Genomic DNA, 20,635 nt, shown 5'->3' on the forward strand with positions numbered 1-20,635 from the left:
GATTAAATGTAGTTTGTACAGAAAGCATTAATCTGCCAATTATGAAGACTTATTTTGTTTTAGACTCTGGTCGAGTTTACTTTCTGCATTACAATCAGGCCATCTTCAGACCCGTAGTCCAATTCATCACAATAGACCCCAAAGACTCCCTCACTATTCTGTTCAACTCTTCACAGGAGGAAGCAAGAGGCCTCATCCTCTTCTACATTGCCATTCCAGGTACAAATTACAAATTCAAACATAAACCCACCAACTTCCGACAAATTGCTCTCGATCGACAGGCGAGGCAATTTAATTCAGAGGGCGCTGTAGCTTAGATATTTTTTAATGGGTGCAGAAATTTCCGTCCAATGTGGGTTCGAACCTCCGACCTCTGCCGTAATGTACTGCAGTATTAACCACTTTCCCAATACGAGCAGTTTAGGTTACCCAAAAAATCAAGTCAAGCGTTAAAAGGCACTCGAGGAGTGACATCGAAAAAATGTTCTAGAACAAAACTGTCAAGCGAAAATTTTGCATTAAAAAGACACCTGCATATAATAATCGCTTCAAACTCCATTCGAGAGCAAATAATCACTAATTTTCAAGAGTCCATTCACTCCAAAACAATCTTGGAGGGTTTATTTTCAAATGAATGGTATTCCCAACAGCTTTTTTGTTCAGATGACATAACAGCCTTCACCAACCATTACTCCCAGGATCAATTCCATCAGTCAATTATGACGTCACAAGTGATGAAAGACATCCTGACACAACCGAGTAGAACAGTCCAACTAGTCAACTTGTTCCAAACTATCATCGACGCATGTCTTCATCGATCCAGCAGTCAAAATCCACAACAAGCCGCCAAACTCCTCCCTTTATCGACTTTTACCTACTTTGTAAACGATAACGTGATTTCTCCAGCCAGAGAGATTTGTATCCACTTTCAAGACACTTGATGAAGTTACTGTTGATTTTCCCACTCAGATACAATTGACGAAATAGTCTGCCAAAGACTGATAAATTGCTTTATTTGTAGATGATACAACTGAATATTAAATTTATTCTAGATTTTCTCAAACCTCGCCACTAATTGCTACACGTCGGATTGTGCCAGGCATACACGAGTATTAACCTAACTGACTCACGAGCCCCCGAGACAAGGCAATTGCCCGCGAGGCACGACCTAATGAACTATTCTTGCATCGTAAACAAGTAAATATACTTTGTTACGCTATGGTACCAAAAAGCTGTGTACAGTTGAAGATTTTTTTAAAAGTAACAAACAACAAATGAAACATTTTGAGTTCAAATATGTTCGACACCACGTCAATGCTTTTTTCGTCTAGCACACAGTTTCTCTAGTTTTCACCGAGTTTCTAACGGTATCTGCATCAATTTTGTTCCAAATTTCTGACACTTCTAAATTTTCCATAAAACTACCGTTTTTGTATTCGTTACTTCAAAATCGCCCATATATTTACAATTTGATACAGATCTGGACTACATGTTGGCCATTCTAGCACTTTCTAGTCCTTTTCTTGAAAAAATTACCGATAATCTTCAATTTATACAGAGGAGCATTGTCCTTTTGAATAATAAAGTCCTGAAAACGCATTTTTTACAGCATTTCTTAAAATATATATTTTTAAATTCCTCCAACTGTACCTCTGCAAATTCTATCGTAGCGAAAGAAAGCATTATGGGTCAATCTGATGCGCTCCAGTGAGGTTTTGAGACCTTTAACATCGTTGATAAAATTTTTCTCAAACAAGTGGGTTTTCGCTCAATTATTTGGCCTCGAATTATTTTTCAGGGAATGTTTTTAAAGGACTGGTTTTGTGGAGTTGCTTTCGTATTTTTTTCGTGAAAATCCAACATCACGTAGCGTAACAACTTGGCAAACAGTGAAATAATAGAGTAGTTTGACAATCTTATCTGTTTAGGCGGAGAAAATGAGAATTAAAATTCTCTTAAAATTTCGAAATTTCACACCTTTGTCACGCCTTGGCGCAAATCATGTTTATGGAGCACGAATAAAGTTTTAAAAGCAGAAATTTTACCGTACGCAGTTTATTGGTACCCTAGTGTATAATTAATCCCACATTGTCATCATAATGTTGAATAGTTTTCCTTAAAATTTCAACAATTGCAAACAAAATTGACATCCTTGCTTGATAAAGCAGGCAAAAATATTGTTGAGTACTCAAAGTCATCTGTGCACATTGTTCACAGAGGTTAAAAAACTGTCCAGTGGGAGCTTTAGATTACATCATGCAAAAAAAATTTGCTATAAATGGAATGCGTGGCTCAAAATACCAGCATCAATATTTATAAGAGTATAGATAAAAAGCTTTAAAAAACATTTTGGCACCGTTTATGATGACGCACCCCCAAAAAAGGGGACTCTAAGATTATGCAACATGGTCAAAAGCTATAGAAGTTAGACATACTTCTTGGTTAATTTGTCTTCTCAATATGTTCTTTGAGGAAAAAAACTGCGAGACCAAATGAATTTAAATTAGAGTTCATCTTCAAATTTAGTCATTTTTGCGTGACGTAAGATTCCTAAAGCCAGCTAATTACAAAGTTAGAAAGCAAAGAGAAATAAACCAAACCATCGGATATCAGAGTGAAAAGTGGTTAATAATTCAAGTTGTACTTTTGAAAATCGACTCAAAATTGAAGTTGTACAAGCAGAAGAAAACGAGAAAAGTTGAATACATCTTCCAAAAAATTATATTTCAATTTAGTGCTTTGCTGATAAAAACTTAAGCCCTCTCTATTGCTTAATGCGCTAAATTAACATTATTCAAATTTTTAGCACTCCAGCGAGCGAAAGAACTTTCTAGAACACAAAATCAAATGTTTTGCATAAAAACACAAGACTTAAAAAAATTGCAAAAAAAGGTAAAATAGTTGAAAACCTTAATTAGCGCATAGCTCCATTTTAGTACTAAAAAACTGCAATGCGCTATCAAAACAGCCATAATATTGTCAATATTGCCTACAAAATGCGTGTTTTAGACAACATAAAAAAACTTGAAGAAAACGGCACAGAAAAGCCGCACGTGAACAAATTTTGCTCGCTTGGCAAAAATTTGCTCACTGAACTTTCGGTTTCTTTGTTCGCTCACTTAACAAAAAAAACAGGCAGCTATAACGTCTCTTCAAGTCGTGAAAAGGAGCGCTATAATAGCCGGCTGAGATGAGGGCGGCTTCTAATAATTGCTGTGTGAGAGCAATTAATCAAGAAATCGTACCTTAAAGCTCCTTTTAAACTATTGCCACTTTGGTCTGCCAAAAATATGGCATTGAAAAAGCCAGTAAGACTCGTAATTAATGCAAACATCTTTAACGGCAGTCAGTAACAGTTTCGTTTAGCCATTGACTTTCTCGCAACTGTATGAATCGTCAAAAATCTTTGCTATTTGCAAACTTCAATTATCTTGAAAAATAGACAATGAAATAAAACAGAACTAGTTCAAGTTTAATAATCAGTCAGCTTCTACTCAATAAGATAACAATTAAGTCAACTCATCGCTTCTGCTGCGATTTCATAATCTGCTCTCTTAGAGCAATGATACTCTGTCTCTGTTCAGGCGGCAACTGGTTAATTTGCGCATCTGTCAACTTCATAACTTGGCTAATCACCTTTGCCTTTTCGGCATCGGTGCTTCCAGACGCGGCAGAGGAATCGGCTGGACCAGCACTGGATGTTGAGGGTTGTGACCCTCCGGGTGCAGGTCCACCCATTCCTGGCATCGGACCACTAGGTCCGGGAACTGGTTGAGGTCCTCCTGGAACCCTGCCTCTGGGATCCATAGGCTGCACTGGTGGCTGCATTCCTTTATTTAAAAAAAAATAAAATGATTGAACATTTCACCAGTTCTTCCTTTCATCAAAACCTTTTCAAGGAATACTTCATCTTTAAAATGAAAAGAAAAAGATGTATTTAAACAGCTTACATGAGTCATGGACAACCAAACTATCATCAACGGTCATAATTATTTGAATACAAAGTGTTAGAGTAACCAAATGAGTCTGACGGTCATTTCAGAACTCAGAACCGAAAGGTGAAAACTACATTAAAATCACATAAATATAATAGTGGCTGAAAATCATTTTTTCCATAAAAACCTTAGTCATGAATTACCTTGAGGGGGTCCCATTTGACCTGGAATTTGCATCGGCATGGGTGGTCCACCAACAGAGGGTCCGCCCAACATGCCACCAGGACCACTCTGGAAATCCATGGGCATTGGCCTTCCTCTTGGGTCCTGGGGTGCATTTTGGCGCCAAGGCTCCGGGCCCGATCCGGATATTGACGGATTGGTTGCTTGCATCGGCTGAATTTGTGGCATCAAGTTAGGTTGGAATCCACTACCTGAGCTCATCTGAGGAGCAATATTCTGCATCGGTCTGATCGCATCAACTTTGGTGGAAACCCGATGCAACAGCTCCACCGCAGCCTTCGGATCCACAATCTTCATTACAACCTGGGCCTGCAGTAACGCATACGCTAGCTGCGGGTTCTGTAACAACATAGTTCTAGCTTCAACTGGATTGTTCTTGATACATGCTTTCATTTGTCGCATAAGTTCAAACATTTGTTCAGGCGGTAAACTTGCCACAGCTTTCGATATTTCCTCCGGAGCTTCTGCAGGCTCCACGGGTTCACCATACGGACTCTCCTCTCCTTTCCCAGTAACTGCTTGGGCTAAAAGTCGAAGTTCTTCTTTGCTCTTTTCACTGCTAGCATGATCTACACGCAAGATTCGCCCACTCAGGTCATAATTGTTCAAGTTACGCATTGCTGATTGGGCTGTCTCTTGGTCAGGATATTCTGCAAATCCATAACCCTTTGCTTTGCCGCTTTCCTAAACAATAATTCGCAATAATACTTGGTGGTTCTAAACAAAAGTCAACAACAATTACTCCTTTTCAACACTATTTCTACCAATAATTTTAAGAACATTGTTATTACAGCATAGCGGGCAGATTGCCGAAAAAACCGCCCTTGACCACACTGAGCCACCAGTAAAAAAGAAGAAACAATTGACGACAGCCTAACTTTTATCTAAGTGTCAAAAAGTGTTCTATGTCGGACAACAGTTTCGTTAGATACGATAAGCATGGTGGATTCAGCCTCTAAATTGAACACAAGGCTTAATACTAATACCAATTAGCACTATAATTTCAGAAACTTCGATAAAATAATGCAATACGTCTTCACCCATTAAGTCTCAGTGTCCGAACTTTATTGGTTTATCCCGTTTCTTTTGATTTCACTTTTTGACCTTGAAAGTAAATGTTTTGAGTGAAATCTAAACTACATTCAGTTGAAACAGTGAGTGAGTAAATCAAACGTGAAAGTGGTGACATATGTAGAAGTATAAAACGAATTAAAAACACGGTAGTTCGAAGAATTCCAGACTACTTTTAAATAAGTCACTGTCAAGAAAACAACGTCTTCAATGAATCAATTGGTATCGAAAAAACACTAATCAACTGGTATCTAAAAATTGTACAAAAGGTATATTTCAAATCCCAATGAGTGGAATAAAACAAAGTAAGGGACAAGAAATGGTTAACTTAGCTTAAAAACAGGCCAAGCTTGAAAAAACGTCCAAATGAACATATAACTCACAATAGCTACCAATACACTTCAAAAGACTATCAAAACAAACAGGCGAATATTATTATAGCCAATTCAAATTTCTAAAATTAGGAAAAATTACAAAAAACATATATTTTACTTAGTTTACTGCTGAGATGGTTCTAATTTGAATAAACAGTCTAGTAATTGAGTTTATCGTCCCCCTCCTGTTCTTTAATTTCACAAATTGCTTTCTTTTTTTCGTTTACTCAAGCAGTTTATTCAACTCCTCTCTCATTGGGCAAGTCGAGAAGAATCAATTAATATATAACGTCTCCTCCCATTGGGAGACAATATTTCAGCTTCCAAATTGAAGCAATCATTCTGCGATATCACTCGATTTATTCGGCTTCTATATATCTCCCCACTTTTTGGGCGAGCTATTATTAGTGTTGGGCGGTAAAAGATCAAGGTAGCTTCTGGTGAAATTAGTGGTCATTCTTCAAGAACGCGCCATCTTTGAACTGGAATGAACGCCTTTGGCATCTCGTACCTCTTATACAAAGGTTTGATACTCTCAGGATGTCAAAACAAAGTCGTTTTGACCCAGCCCAAAATTGCGGCATAAGGTTTTTCCTATTTTGACGACAATCTATCTGCTAGTCTTTTCAAGAAGATCGTGCTTTCTCGGGCCATCATGCCGTCAACGCTGAACTGATCTGAAAGCCGCGCGTGAACAAAAAATTGGCTCGTTTACAGAAATTTCTTCATATCTCAATTTCTCGCTCTCTCAAAAACAGTGATACGAACAAAAAACGACCGTATATTTGCTCCACTCTGATTTCGTTCATCATCCAGACCACGTTTTTCATTCTGCTTCTTCAAAATTCCTTCCAATAAAATTGAGTAGAAAGACACTTCTTCAATACTTCTTTCGAATCGTAAAAAAGGAGAGCGCCTAAATAAAAGCCTTTGAGAGACTGACGGCGGCTATTAACTAGATGCTCTTCAACATTTTCAGACCCCGATCAGTGCACTCCAATACAGACGTATAGGATTCTTCAAAAAGAATAGCCAATCATGCTTTGACAGTGCAAGAACACAATTTTTGAAGGTACTCCAGATCGGAGCATTACACAAAATCTTTTGAATTGTTCGAGTGCAAACATTCTGAACGATTTGACTGATAAAAATTATCTACCCCAAACTAAATTGACTTCAAGGGCAGTTGACAACTTCGGAAAAGGAAAAAGCAATGTAAAATTATGCTCAGCGTGAATGAAAATTATTTGAGCAAGATAACCACAAAAATAAAAGCGCTCGCAGATCAACTGCTTCAATATTTCTTTCCGGGCAACCAATAACAGCATGAACTCGACAAGTTTCAACTGCAAGCTGATAAACACAAAAAATCCAGAACATGGCGATTTCTCAAGAGGAAATGCTTGACTGCGAAAATCATTAATATAAACCGGCTAACGTCGCACGAATTGCTCTCGAACGAATAGCGAGGCAAACAGTTTTGAGGGGCCGCAGACTGGAGTCTGTGCCACTCACCACTGCGCTACAGGGGCTACCGTCATCGCGCACAATCAATTTTTTAGCATCAGACTCAATTTCTGAATGCGCGCAAACCAAATAACTCAAACAAATCAAGAAGTCAGGCGTGAAAAAGTCACTCGAGACATGAAATCGAAACAATGTTCTAGAAAACGATCAAGCAAATTTTTTTCATAAAAGACACGTTTACAATAATTGCTTCATTCAAGATCAATTTATAAGATATGTATACAAGAATTTATTTAACATATAAATCTGTTCATCAGAAACTAACCGGTATAAACAGAAGTTGAGAAATAAAACAAACCCAAATACAAAACTAATTTTTGGCTCACTGATTTGGCTTTTCGAAGCAAAACAGTTTGCTAAAAGAAATCAATACACTGGAAACGTTAAAAAAACACTATATGCACCAATAAAAAACTCAGATTTTTGAGAACATCAATGAGCCCAACTCAGTTGAGAAAAGCACCACTGAGAATCTTCTCCAGGATAGCCCACATAATTTTGCAAAATTTTTCGAACAAAATGGGTTAAAAAGACTGCAGAAGCATATACTTCAGGTTAAAACTTAGAAACAGAAAAATCCGAGGTCCATTGAACATTTGGCCAACCAAGCAACCTTTATAAACACTCATCAGGAATCAGAGAAAATAAATGAACTAGAAATAAAAGATTTTTAAAAGGTTATGTCATAATTTTTTCTGATTACATGACCCTTCATATAAAACTGTTTAAATGAGAGAAAGAAATGATCAAAATCTGTTCCTTAAAAGTTGCGATTGGGTTACAGAAAAACTATATATTTAAACTTTTAGTCGGGTTGAGAAAAGCGCCATTAGAAAATGAAAACTATTATTTAACTATTGATTGAACAAAACAAAATAATCAAACATAACCGACTAACGTTGGGCAAACTGCTCTCAAACGACCGGCGAGCATTTGGCTTCGTCGGTAGCTAGCCACGGTTTAGTGAGGCTAGCTTCAGCTTCATTCGACTCTGCAACTTTCAGTTTTCTAGCCTTGTTAGTAAATAAATTTAAAAACTGATAATTTAAAAATCTGCAAATTATTGCCAACTTTAAAAGAAAAAACTTCCAGATTTGGCAGTTAAAATGTTTAAAACTATTTTTAGTCTCTGGATTTATGTGAAGTAACCCATCTGCATAAATTGAAAAGCTTCGTTGGCCAGTAAAGATCGTTAAACTGAAAAGGACAAAAATATTTTAAAATTTTGAAAACAATCGCAAATTTTAACAAAATCTCGCTAAAACTCAAGAACATTACCGGCAGATTGCCGGAAAATAGCCGCCGTTGATTCCAATAAGCATGATTGGGATTGAAATAACAGAAGATATTGAAAAAAAGATTTTTGTACAAAAACTTTTTTTAAGTCTGATTTATTTTGATGGCATTTCGTAGTTGAACATAACGTACTTCTGTTTCTTAGAGAGAGGCTACAGGGGCTACTATCAATACCAATAAGCATTAGAGATGGAGCTAAGACTTATAGGAACGACGTTCAAATAGCGGGCATCTAAAATTGGGCTTTATGGGTTTATCCCGTTTCTACTTCTGACTTCAATTTTTTATACTGACTCTGTTCATTTTGAATTGCTTTGCTGAGCAACTGATGTTCAAAATCACTTTTAGCAGAGTGAGAGAAGAGAGAAACTAGCCTAGAGAAGTCAAAAAGATATCACGCAAAATGTTGAAAAAGCGGCAAAATGAGGTAAAGCGAAACAATTTTTTATTCGACGAAGTAAAAAAAAAATAGGAGCGCTATAATAGCCGGCTGAGAAGATGAGGGCGGCTATTAATAATAAAATCTTCAAAATCATTTCATTGTCTCAAGACACTATCCAGTATCCCTATTGCAAGCCTGAAATAGTTTAACTGGCTCACAAAGATCCATAAACTTGGAACATAATACTAAAATTCCAAAAACTTGAAAAAAAAAAATTTTATCTAAAATTGTTAAAGCTGGAGTCATTAAAAAATTGATAACAATTCCGTTAAATCTAAAAACTATGCATCATCTTATGATCAAACATTGGAGGAGATCCCTAGGACCTTGGTGCCGGAAAGTATAAAAAATCAAAAAGATTAAAAAAAACTCCAAAGAATTGCAAAAATTTTAAATTACTGATATTAAAATCTTGAAAAACATTCCATTACATCTAGAAAAACATTCCATTACTATGCAATAACCTATAATCAAACCCAAGCGTCGGTTATGTGTCTCTTGAGGCAGGAGAAACCTAAAAAATGACAAAAGTTCAAAAAATTTGAACAAAAATTGCAAGTTGCATAAAAAACTGCTAAAATTTGTGATAAAACAAGTTGAAAACTAATCCATGGTCAAAAAACATTTTCCAGTAACTCATTATCAAACGCCAACGGAGATTTTCTGTTAGGCTGATAAACCTGAATGACAAAATTAAAAAAAAATTGAAAGAAAAGTAAAAAAAAAATTGTAAAAAGTTTTGTAAAAAAAACGTTAATATTCGTGGTGTTGAAATCTTGAAAAACATTCCAGTACATTTAAAAACTGTACAGTAACCTATTGTCAAACCCTAGAGGAAGTTCCTCGGCTCTTGAGGCTGAAGAAACCTAAAATGCAACAAAAATTTCGAAAAACTTTTCAAATGCAAAAAACTTAGAAAAAGTTTTATCAAAAAAATTGCTAAAAACTTGTCACATAAAAATGAAAGCTGTTCTATAGCAAAAGAATTATTTTAGTAACTTATTATCAAACCGAAAGGATAATGCGTCTGGAAAGGATAATAAAAAATAAATGTCAAAAATTGAAAAAATTTGCACGTGTTGTAAAAAAAAACACTAAAATTCGTGATGCTAAAATGTTGAAACCGATCCACTACCACTTGAAACTATGCAGTAACACATTATAAAACGCTAGAGGATGTTACTTGACACCTAGGGCTGAAAGAACTCGAAAAAAGACAAAAATTTTCAAAAAGCAGGAAAAAATTGAAAACTGGTATAAAATTGCGTGTTTATAGCGATCGGTTGTTCGTCAGTAGCCACAGGGACTTGGGGCACCGGGGGGGGGGGGGGGCTGATGGGGTGGTTAAAATAGTGAGGGTCAACGTTGAAGGTGTCTTCACCCTCTAAGAACCGCCCTTCACACCATAAGTATAAGTCTCCAAAACAGTTTGAGCTGAAAGGTTCTAAGAGCACTTATTAACCGCCTGTTGTTGGCCGCTACCTGTTTATCCCGAGGACGAAAAGGCAAAAGCGTCAGACAAAAGCGTCAGATCAGTCAAGCGAAAAAATGCATAAAAAAGACCGACAGGACTAATATAATTGCTACAAACTTCGTTTGAGAGCAATTAAACATAACCGACTAACCACGTGCGAATTGCTCGCAAATATCCGCTGAGCAGTTTGCGTCGGCAGTAGCCAGCAGTGACTAAGGGATACTAGCATAAGGGGGAGCGAAGTGTGGGTTCAAGTTATGGGGACAAAAAGGGGTTCAAGAGGGCTGGGGTTCAAAGCGTCAGATGAAGGACGGTGGGCGGTGTGTGTGTGTGTGTGCGTGTGGGGGGGGGGGGGGGGGGGGGATTAGTGAGAGGAGGTGAATCAGGAGTGTGACTGTGGGAGAAAAAACCTTTAAGATTAAGAACCGCCCTTTACACCATGACATTATCTCCTCGACACAGTTTCGGTGATTCGTATAATAAGAGACTAGTAGAGCGTAAGAGCGCTGTTCAGCCACTTAATGCCGTTCAGGCTTTACTTGTTATCCCGTTTTTGAGGACGAAAAGTTGAAAGTGTCAGATGGGAAATCGGTTAAGCGAAAAATCGATTGCATCAAAAGATCACGGGCAATCGATTAAGCGAAAAATCGCATAAAAAGATTACAGGGCTAATATGATTGCCAAACTTCGTTTGACAATTAAACCAAATATGGTCAAACCAAACTCACAACTCTGATCGGCTATCTCCGAAATCTCTGAGTATATTGAATTATTCGACTACCCATTCATACATCGTAGACTCCGCGCTTTTCTCCGCCGATAAAAATCTGATTGATTATATTTGGGAAACTTTTACTCATTACAAAAAATAGAACGAACACCTGAATCCGAAGACTAAAAGAATCAGCGAAAAGAAAACAAACCGACTATCATCGGACGAATTTGCTCTGTGTTGATATAAGCCCGCGCACTGTTGCGGGGGGGGGGGGGGGTGGCCCACGAGGGAGGCAAACTTTGATACTTCTTCTGGGCTGTCCTTTCAGAACGTTTGCATTTTGGGAACTTCCGAACGTCTCAATTCTTTGGTTCTTCCATTTGGGGCAATGAAGAAGGAAATGTTCTGCTGATTCCTCTTCTTGTTGCGTACAACTTTCGCAAAGTGTATTTTCTGCCTGGCCGAATCTGTGCATCGTCTGCTTCAAGAATGGCAACCGATTTGGTCTTAGTTGGTATAGGATAACTTCTTCACGTTTGGTTCTCTGTGGACACGGTTTTAACGGTTGTCAATTCCTTGAAGTTCTGTTATACCCGCTGTTTGCTTGCGTGTAGAGTTGGTGTCTTCTCAATCGATCTTTTTTCTTTATGCTGAAAAAAAGTCGCGGACAGCCTACTTGGTACTTTTTTGGCGTATTCCACTTTAACAGAGCGCCAATCTCGTCTTTTCGCCTGGCCTCGCGATTTTAGTCGTTTTTTTGAGTTGGTGTATCGCGTCTCTAGCGAGCAATGCTCCAGCAGCTTTCTCCAGCTTCAGGTTTGTACGCTCTGAGTCTGTCAGGGATACTTCCACTGGCGTGCCTCTTGAGAGGCCGGGGATGATCCTTGCTGCTCGTGTGTTCGCGGTCTCAATTTGGCTCCACACACTTACCAACAGGAACCGCCCCAAAACTTCCCAGGTGTAGGCTCCACCGGGGTGGACGTATGAGGACTTAGAGCCTCCTGATGTCGACCGCTGACAAGCCCCACTCCTTTCCTCCCAGTGGTTTCAGCATGTATCTGCGACTCAGCTTTGCCTTTGATGTTTTCATGTGGTCGGTGAATCTAAGCTGCGAGACGATTGTGGTTCCCAGGATTGTTGAACTTTTGTATTTCAGAGGTTCTATGTTACGAATTTGCTCTCGAAAGGCAGACGAGGCGAATTAAAAAGTTGTTAGCCATACTAAGAAAACGACGGGCTAATAGTTTAAAAAAATGAATACAAAAGACCAGCAGGACTAAGATAATAGCTACAAACTAAAAAATAAGCTCCAGTTGAAACGATTAAACATTATAACCCTTGCGTATTTTGGGTTGCAATTCAATTCAGATTTAGCAGTCAAATTTGATTTTACAGGTTTAAATCTATAATAAAAATTTGAATTAACAATTAACTTGGTTACCATGACTAGGTTTATAAAACAGCAGATCACCAGTTTAATAAATCAATTTTCAATAGTTCATTTCGATTTTCCAGATATGAAATATATGTTTCTATTCTCCCCACTTTGGTCAGGTAAAAATAAAAACTCTTAATTAATTATACTTAATCAATCGTAATTTCATTTGGAATAGTAAAACCCACACAGTCAGGTTTTCAACTAGGATAGTGGAACCCACACTATTTGGTTTGCAATTGGGATACTGAAACCTGCACAATCGAAAGTCAAGAGACATTAAGGCGGCTTCTTTTGCTTTCAGCTGGCTCACAGTTCTGCGCTTCTTGCATTCAAAATAATAGCGTTTCCTCGCGTTAGTGTGGCTGAAACCGATTGCGCAAGCCTGCTGAAAGCAACTGACAAACCAGCTGAGTACAAACTTCTGTTGTCAGTGAGCAGAGCTATTCGCTTCAATGTCTTTCTGACCAATTCAGAGAGTCCTCCAAATGATTCAAAAGCCATGGGAATAAATTGAACACCTCTGTTGGCACATTTTTGGGAACATAGCTCAAACTTCCTGTCTTACGCAGCTCTCAGGGCAAAACCAGACTTCCTCGCCGCATTTGAAATAATACTGGGTTGCAGTGGGGAGGTAATGGTTATATCCAGAGCTGCCAGTTGCCCAGCAGACCAACAAGGTAAAGACACATCTCCAGGTCGAAAATTTGTTTCTGGTATCAGGTTTTTCTGCTCGCAAACTGGTGATAGGTTGGCAGAGCTGCAAGCGGAAAAAATTTAGTCCCATAGGCAGTCGTGTCCGAAATCATATCGCCCCGCCCATGACATGCAACAGCATGATTACCGAGTATATCCAAAGATCCTGTTTTACAATAGGGACACTTCCATTCTTTTTCATATATGGGAGCGCCAAGTCTGTACTTCACAGCTGCACGAAACTCGCTTGGCAAGATATGGAGGCCGAGAGCCGGTATGGGAGCTGCCGATAACCATGCTCCTGATTGAGGCAGAGAGAGTGACAATAAACGAGCTTTTTCTCTTTCGGATGTTTGATTTTCAATTAATTTATTGAGAGGAACTTCGACGAGGACTTCCTGTATTTCGCTTTAAGTAAGCTGCGATATTGACAAACCACTTATTTCATCTATCATTTTGGTAAAAGTGTGATCTGCTGTCGAATTTTGGCCAGTTACAAGCTCTACTAATGTAGCTGACTGCGATATCGAACCAATATAGGCTGCTTTTATCTGATCATTAAAATCTGGCTGCATTGGCTCGTCGGATTCCAATTCCAGTCTTATTGATAGGCAAACAGGCTTGATGCCATGATTCATTGGACAAGACTGTTCCCAGTATATTCTCAAAGGTTGTCCTATTGGTCAACAAACCTTTTGGTCAACAAATTAAATCTCTTGGTCAACAAATATTTAACAAACACATGAAAGGTAACCGACTAACGGTTAGCCACAGCGAAATTATGCTGCATTGAACTCTGAATGAGAAAAATGGCCAGACTCATCAGAAAGATCAACAAGACAAAAACAATTGCTTAAAACTTTTTGAGAGTAATTAATCATATATTCCAGTGTAACTTTTATTTCCTCAGAGGGCCTTTCTAATTTAGGTTTGAATTTTAAGCATGAGAATACGCCTAACGCACAACTCAACGACCGCACAATACTCTGTTGAGATTTTGGTCATGCCAATAATTTAGGGCCTCCATCTACTTCTCCCGTTTAGCCTTAATGACCAACTCACCTTATCGTAGACAATTCTGAAACTGAGCACAGGTCCCACTTGACTGAATATCTCCTTCAGTTGATCTTCAGTGACGTCATTCGGGATATTTCCTACAAATACAGATCGCAAACTCTTCTCAGTAGCTGGGTCCAGCAACTTTCCCTGCGTTGCAACTTGAATAGCTTGGATCTGTTCTGTGGTCAACACACCTCGTGGGTCTGAGAAGGCCATGTCTATGTGATGCGTCACGTGATGATAAAATATACCAACTCAGTTTCGATACTGAGTTATCGATGTCTCAATTTTTCAAAAGAAGGCAAAATCTTGATTAACAGTTTCTAGTATCGTATTATTCCTTCAGCAAACTTCTCCAGGCAAAATTTTATCAATGTTTCTCAATAAACTGACTTTCGAATTCCCTTGCTTTCTTTCCGCCGTTACAAACAGCAAATTACTGCGTCGCACAGCTTCTAACTATGCGTTTGTAAGAGCAAAGAATATTGCACCAATCTGACCTGAAAAATAAGCCAATCGCAAACATACGCTACCATTTATATTGACACAATCACCCACGGGAAAATAAACGCGAAAAAGTAAGCTGAATTAAAACCTCAGGTGCAAATGTTTGTACCTCTAAATGATTAAATCTGTAACGGCGGTCATATGTCTAATCAATTCCAGCCGGAAAAGAGCTTTCTTGAAAGCACTTTCAGAGAGAAAGAGGTGGGGAGATAAGACAAGAGAGGTCACATAAGACAGTAGGGATAATACGTAATAACTATAGTGCAAGATGTGGGTAAGGGGCAGCGAAGTACGTGTTAACTCAGCAAGAGGAAAAAGGCTTCCAGACGTCATATATTTGTACAGCACTTGCGGAGAAAATATGTCAACAAACAGTCGAATTACAACGGTCACTTTTTAACGCACGGTACATTCCGATCGTAGCAGCAATACTGATTTTTTTCTTCTTTCACAATGCTGAAAGACTCCTGAAAATTATATTTCCGGTTTTATCTTAAACACCGCTAGAAATTCATCAATGAATGCACATTACATTATTACAGTTCTAACATTCTGCTATGAATCTCTCAATGAAAATGTTATCAAGCTCTGAATTGAGCACCAAGTAATTGTAATTGTTATTGGAATCGATATGAATTTATACTCAAAAACTTTATTATTTCATGTTAACGGGAGAGGAAGATTGGTGCAATTAAAACATTACAGAAGAGGCATTATTACTGACGCAAGCGGCAGGACTACTGTGACTCTGCTCAAAAACACAGTTCGAGTATGGACAAGTCAGTTGGCTTTCTTTGGAGGTGAGTACATATTGTCACATGACTCTGGCCCCACTTTACTCATTGCCCACTCACACTTGCACTAGAGCAACTTAAATGGGCGATTTTATTTCTAGCGATATTTGATTTGAGCTTTAAAACGATACTATAAAACTTTCAAATTCGAATCCGGGAACGCACCAAAGACTTCTCCATCAATGACTAATTCAAATTTGGCTTTCGTTAAAAAAAACAGCTTGCGAGTAGTTGCGTGGCACAGCTGTCCTAGCATATTCTTTAGCCTGTGAGAAATTACCTTTTTCTGTGCTAATTGTTCATTCCTGATGAAAAAGATTGTGGCTTTCCATGGAGAATTGAAGTATTTGGATATCCCTATTTAAGATTACGCAAGAAAAAGATTCTCAGCAACAGAATAAGAAAAGATTTTTGATCAAACTTAGGGCTTACCACGCCAAATTCCACTTTAAAAATCAGCAACATTAACATTTGCACGAGTTAAGAATATAGCTGGCAGATTGCCAGAAAACAGCCCCGATAATTAGATCTTCAGTCTCAAAAAGATGACAAAAACAGACCTAAAAGAGAATTTTTCTTTTTAATTGATGTTATAATTCGATTAGGAGTCTGTATAAATTAGTGCCGCTTCTATTAACTGCCCGGGTTGACCACCATAGACCCTTCTTAGATACCATATCCAAGACATATATGGGTGTATGGCTTCTTGGATACCATATCCAAGACCATGAAAAAAATTGAAAGTACACTGAATCTACGTCTTTTGGGTCGTAGTACGAGGCTCTTGACGCATAATTTCATTTGGAGAAGCAATAAAAATTTATTTATATGGTTTCTCAGAGACCATATCTAAGACCATAGACTTGTATGGCCCATATAAGACCATAAAAGCAAAAAAAAATGTGCACACACTTTTTGTGGTTGGAATCACTTTGTTTTCGCTGAAAAGAGGCTTGGCGGAGTATAAAACGTATCGAGGGCACCTTGCTAAAGTTTAAGATTTCTATGGTTTCTTAGATACCATATCTAAGGCCATAGACTTATATGGCCCATATAAGACCATAAACACAAAAAATCGCACAGTTTTGCGTCTGTGGAATTAGCTTGCTTTCGCAAAAACAAATGACTAAGTTGAGATTTCTAAGTAAAAAACAATCAAGTAATCGGTACAATGGTGGAAAAAATGATGCGAAATAAAACTTTCTTTAAGGGAAAAGAAATGGCACCGTAGAAACTGTTTTAATGCAGTTTTGTTGTGGTTCCGAACTTTTTTAATGACCTCCAATAGCAATAGTTTTTTAGGAGGAACAACTATGCATTACCATGTCTTAGATTTTGATTCTCGAGAGTCTATTTTGAAAAAATCTGTAATTTTTTTTGGAAATCATTTAGATTTGAAAAAATCGAACAGCACCTCTATTATTTCTGCGACAGTTAACAAAGGAAATTAAACATTTGTACTCTGAACCTGCTTATCTTCCCAGTTTTGCAGAAAAGCAAGCAAGAACTGGATTCTGCTCCGACATACAGCCTAGGTGTGCTGGTGGATTACATAGCAGAGAACTGCGTGGTCGAGAACAAACTTAAACAGCGTTTATTGTTGATAAGTGAAAATTGTTATGCTCCCCGTGAGATTAGAAATTCACTCTCGCTTCTCGTTTCGGATTTGCAGGAACTAAGAACTGAAGAGGACTAACTCTTGACGAAAAATCGTGGTTCCTTATTTTTGTTCAATTAAGATAATTGAATTGATTTTGCACTTTGATTCTTCATTGTGCTATAGAAATAATTCAATGAAAACTGAATTTTGACCAAATTTTTTCTCTATGCACCGTTTTTGAGGAATTATGAAGCCGGTTAAAGAACATTTCTTAAGACTTCTGTTACTTTCTTCTATTTATATGATTTTTTCTGGTTTTATTCGTTTTTTGGAGCTTTAGTTGTCAGCGTTTATCCCAAAAAACTAACTTAATCTTCACCACTCTAAAAGGTTGCGGAATTGAATGTTTTAATTGCTCACGCACGCAAAACTGGTCATTATATCCAGTGCCATATTTGAACTTCTGTAAACAATATCTAAGACCATATATGGCTTCCTGGATACCATACCAATATCATATATGGTTTCTTGGCAACCATATCAAAGGCCATATATATAGACTATTGAATACCATAGCAAGATCATTTATGGTTTCTAAGAAAACATGTCAAAGACCACATATGGTACCTTGAAAACTGTAACAAGATTATATATGGTTTCTTAAAAACCATATCAATGACCATACATGGTTTCTTAGAAACCATATCAAAGACCATACATCGTTTCTTAGAAACTATATCAAAGACCATATATGGTTTCTTGAAAACCATATCAAAAACCATATATGGTTTTTTTTGGATACCATATCAAAGATCATACATGATTTGTTCAAACCATATCAACGATGATGATCAAATCAACGCTGAGGAGTCGGGCGTCAATGGTTTCTTAGAAACCATGTCCAAGACCATTTATGGTTTCTTGGATACCATTGCAAGATCATACACGAAATCAATGCTCTTCGTCTATGGAACCCTATATGGTCTTGGATATGGTTTCTAAGAAGAGCCAACCCGGGTGCTCTCGAATAGCCTTCAGATGAAGTGACATATACTCAGTTGAACGTATCAGCTTGAACTAAAGTAAAGAAATGTCATTTTGATTGAAAGACATTTTAGTCAGGTTAATTCACGAGTGACAAACAATTTAATCACGCGAACGAAAAAAAATGGCAAGACAAAGATTGAAAAATGAAGCGCAATTCAATCGTAATTGCAGGAGTATACGAAGAGCAGATTTATCGTTTTATCAAAAAATCTTGAAATAAAAAACAGAAAAGAACGATCCTGATGTACAAAAATATTTTCTTCGACTAAACAAATAAATAAGACCTAAAAACTACTACGAACGGGCTCAAAATCTATTCAGAAAAAAACCTATCAAAAAACTAAAAAAAAACGAAAGCCAAGTAGCCGCATGTGGCAAAAAAACACTTATCAAAGTTAACGGTCATAACTTATTAATGGTCATAACAAAACCTTTATTGATAAAAATCAACCATCTGGAAAAACAAACCACCTACAATCTAATCAAAGACACATTGACAATCATCGTAGGAAGTTTAAAAATGAAGCACATTCCTTAAGTTCTCTTATCAAACTTGATCAATTTGATCATTCAGATCACTTGCTCAATTGTACGTCTGTAAGGAAGATAATTATGGTCTATACCCAGAATTTACCAGACACCTGAACCGAATACTATTAATAATTTATACGATATATGTTCCTCGCAACTTGAACTTTCTTAGTCATATAGCACGTCTGCCAACTTTGATCGACAATTTTTCCGCATCAATTACCAAATAATTTTAAATTTAAACAATGCCTCTAATTGAAATTGTAACCAAGCAAGAGCATAGAACAGTCAAATTAAACATTGATTTGGAATTCCTGGAAAGCAACGGTCAAGCCTGTAAAATTATAATCCTGTATTTGGATGTGGACCAAGTCGGAAAAGGTCTTAAACGGTAACATCCGGAGAAATCCGGGAAAAATTGGCAGCAATCCCAATTGGCTCCAACTTCAAACTCCACGATAAACTTTTGGATAAGGAACACCGAAAAGCGGACGACACCCTGAGCTGTATCAACTGTGGCTACAAAAATAATCAACCGTGAGAAACATTTGTCATATTAAAAAACACGTCATCACTCACAACAAAATTGTCTTCCCAATCTCATTTTCCAACTGCCCCTTAAACGCTCCGGAAAATGACAACTCGCTCCCCACCTTACAGAAGAACACTATGTTCCGCGCTCTGAAGCTTTGAAAATTGCCAACAACGCACTTGCAAACAAGCCTGCACCTCTGTTTGTCAACTACGCCCACAACTTGAAAAAAGGACGACGCCCTAAGAATAAAATTAATTCTTCCAACCAAAACATTGTCAACGACCTTGAAGAAAAAAACTCTCCCCAAAAATTCAGATGGAGAAAACCAAGCCTACTGACTAACAAATCCTATCAACCATTGCATTCCAATAAGTATAGACAAATTTTTACCCGACTAAAGGATTGCACTAAAGTAGATTACTGATTGGGTGACTCATATACGTACACTAACTCCATTATTACACAATACCAATTACACATATAGCTTTCTTTTGTCTGTCCTACACTATGTATTTTACTTGTTTCTCCATTATTTCTCTTATGATACATTGACTAGTAGAAATAGGAACCGTGTGATACTAGAGTACATTTTTGTACCAAAAAATTCATTTTATCTTTGTCTTTTTGCTACATAAAATTGTGGAAAAAAGTCATTTGTCTTAATTTTGCATTTGCCAGAGGGGGAGTCTTAATTTCAAACATCCTCGACTTATCCCATTTTAATCATAATCTCGATAACATTATCTCAATTCAATTCTTTCATTTCTTGTCCCTTTGAGCCTATAATTCAACAAACTACATTCGCGCTTCATTTCCACATTCTTTATTGCACCATGGCCATAGTCAGAGAATAATCCAATATGATTAAAGTCTTGCTGACCATAACTTCAATTATACTCTATTTTCGTCTAGCTTCATTTATAACGTTTCCAGCTTCATTTATAACTAATATAATTCCTATACTCTAATAACGTATTTTTAGGGTTATTCCGAATTTGCCCTAACCATAAGTATCCCTCTTGTGGAGGTTTTGCAAATTTCGTTTTGTCATGCACAAAATGTTTTTTGCCCTATGCATTCACATTTAGTCAAAATTATGATTTGAACTAATATTTTAGCGTGAGTTCCCTCCCCCTATATTCGTCGCGTGTGTTTAGGGGTCAAAAAAGTGCATGATTACCTAAAAGCCAATGATTTGCTGGCGGTACCATTTGACAAAGGTTGCGGTTTCTGTGTGATGAAGAAGTCAACGTACAGGGAAAAACTTGATGAGGTACTGAACTCAGATCAATTTCAAAAAATCGAAGTAGCTAAAGATGAAATTGTGATCAAAAATGAAAAACAGATCAATAAC

The 20,635-nt window shown here is 37.5% G+C and overlaps 3 protein-coding genes across 5 annotated transcripts in view; 2 read left to right on the forward strand and 1 right to left on the reverse strand.

Annotated features, from left to right (window-relative positions):
• The window catches only part of LOC142345807 (uncharacterized), a 51,110-nt gene extending 50,047 nt beyond the window's left edge, over positions 1-1,063 (forward strand). For all 3 annotated transcript variants that reach the window (XM_075398180.1, XM_075398178.1, XM_075398179.1), the window contains exons 16-17: positions 64-219; positions 664-1,063. In XM_075398180.1, the coding sequence (XP_075254295.1) occupies positions 64-219; positions 664-941 (434 nt within the window). In that variant the 3' untranslated portion in view covers positions 942-1,063. The remainder of the gene's footprint in view (positions 1-63; positions 220-663) is intronic.
• Positions 1,064-3,405: 2,342 nt separating this feature from the next.
• Positions 3,406-14,773, reverse strand: LOC142345413 (cleavage stimulation factor subunit 2-like). The gene is made up of 3 exons (XM_075397461.1): positions 14,271-14,773; positions 4,139-4,862; positions 3,406-3,830 (listed from the first exon to the last, which is right to left on the reverse strand). The coding sequence occupies exons 1-3, from the start codon at positions 14,481-14,483 to the stop codon at positions 3,520-3,522; spliced, it is 1,248 nt and encodes a 415-aa protein (XP_075253576.1). The 5' UTR covers positions 14,484-14,773; the 3' UTR covers positions 3,406-3,519.
• Positions 14,774-14,938: 165 nt separating this feature from the next.
• LOC142345415 (uncharacterized) overlaps positions 14,939-20,635 on the forward strand; it is a 60,831-nt gene continuing 55,134 nt past the window's right edge. The window contains exon 1 of the mRNA XM_075397464.1: positions 14,939-15,574. Coding sequence (XP_075253579.1) covers positions 15,406-15,574 — 169 coding nt within the window. The 5' untranslated portion in view covers positions 14,939-15,405. The remainder of the gene's footprint in view (positions 15,575-20,635) is intronic.

The sequence above is a fragment of the Convolutriloba macropyga genome, chromosome 9 (genome assembly GCF_964194025.1).
Source record: "Convolutriloba macropyga chromosome 9, txConMacr16.3, whole genome shotgun sequence".
NCBI lineage: Eukaryota > Metazoa > Xenacoelomorpha > Acoela > Convolutidae > Convolutriloba > Convolutriloba macropyga.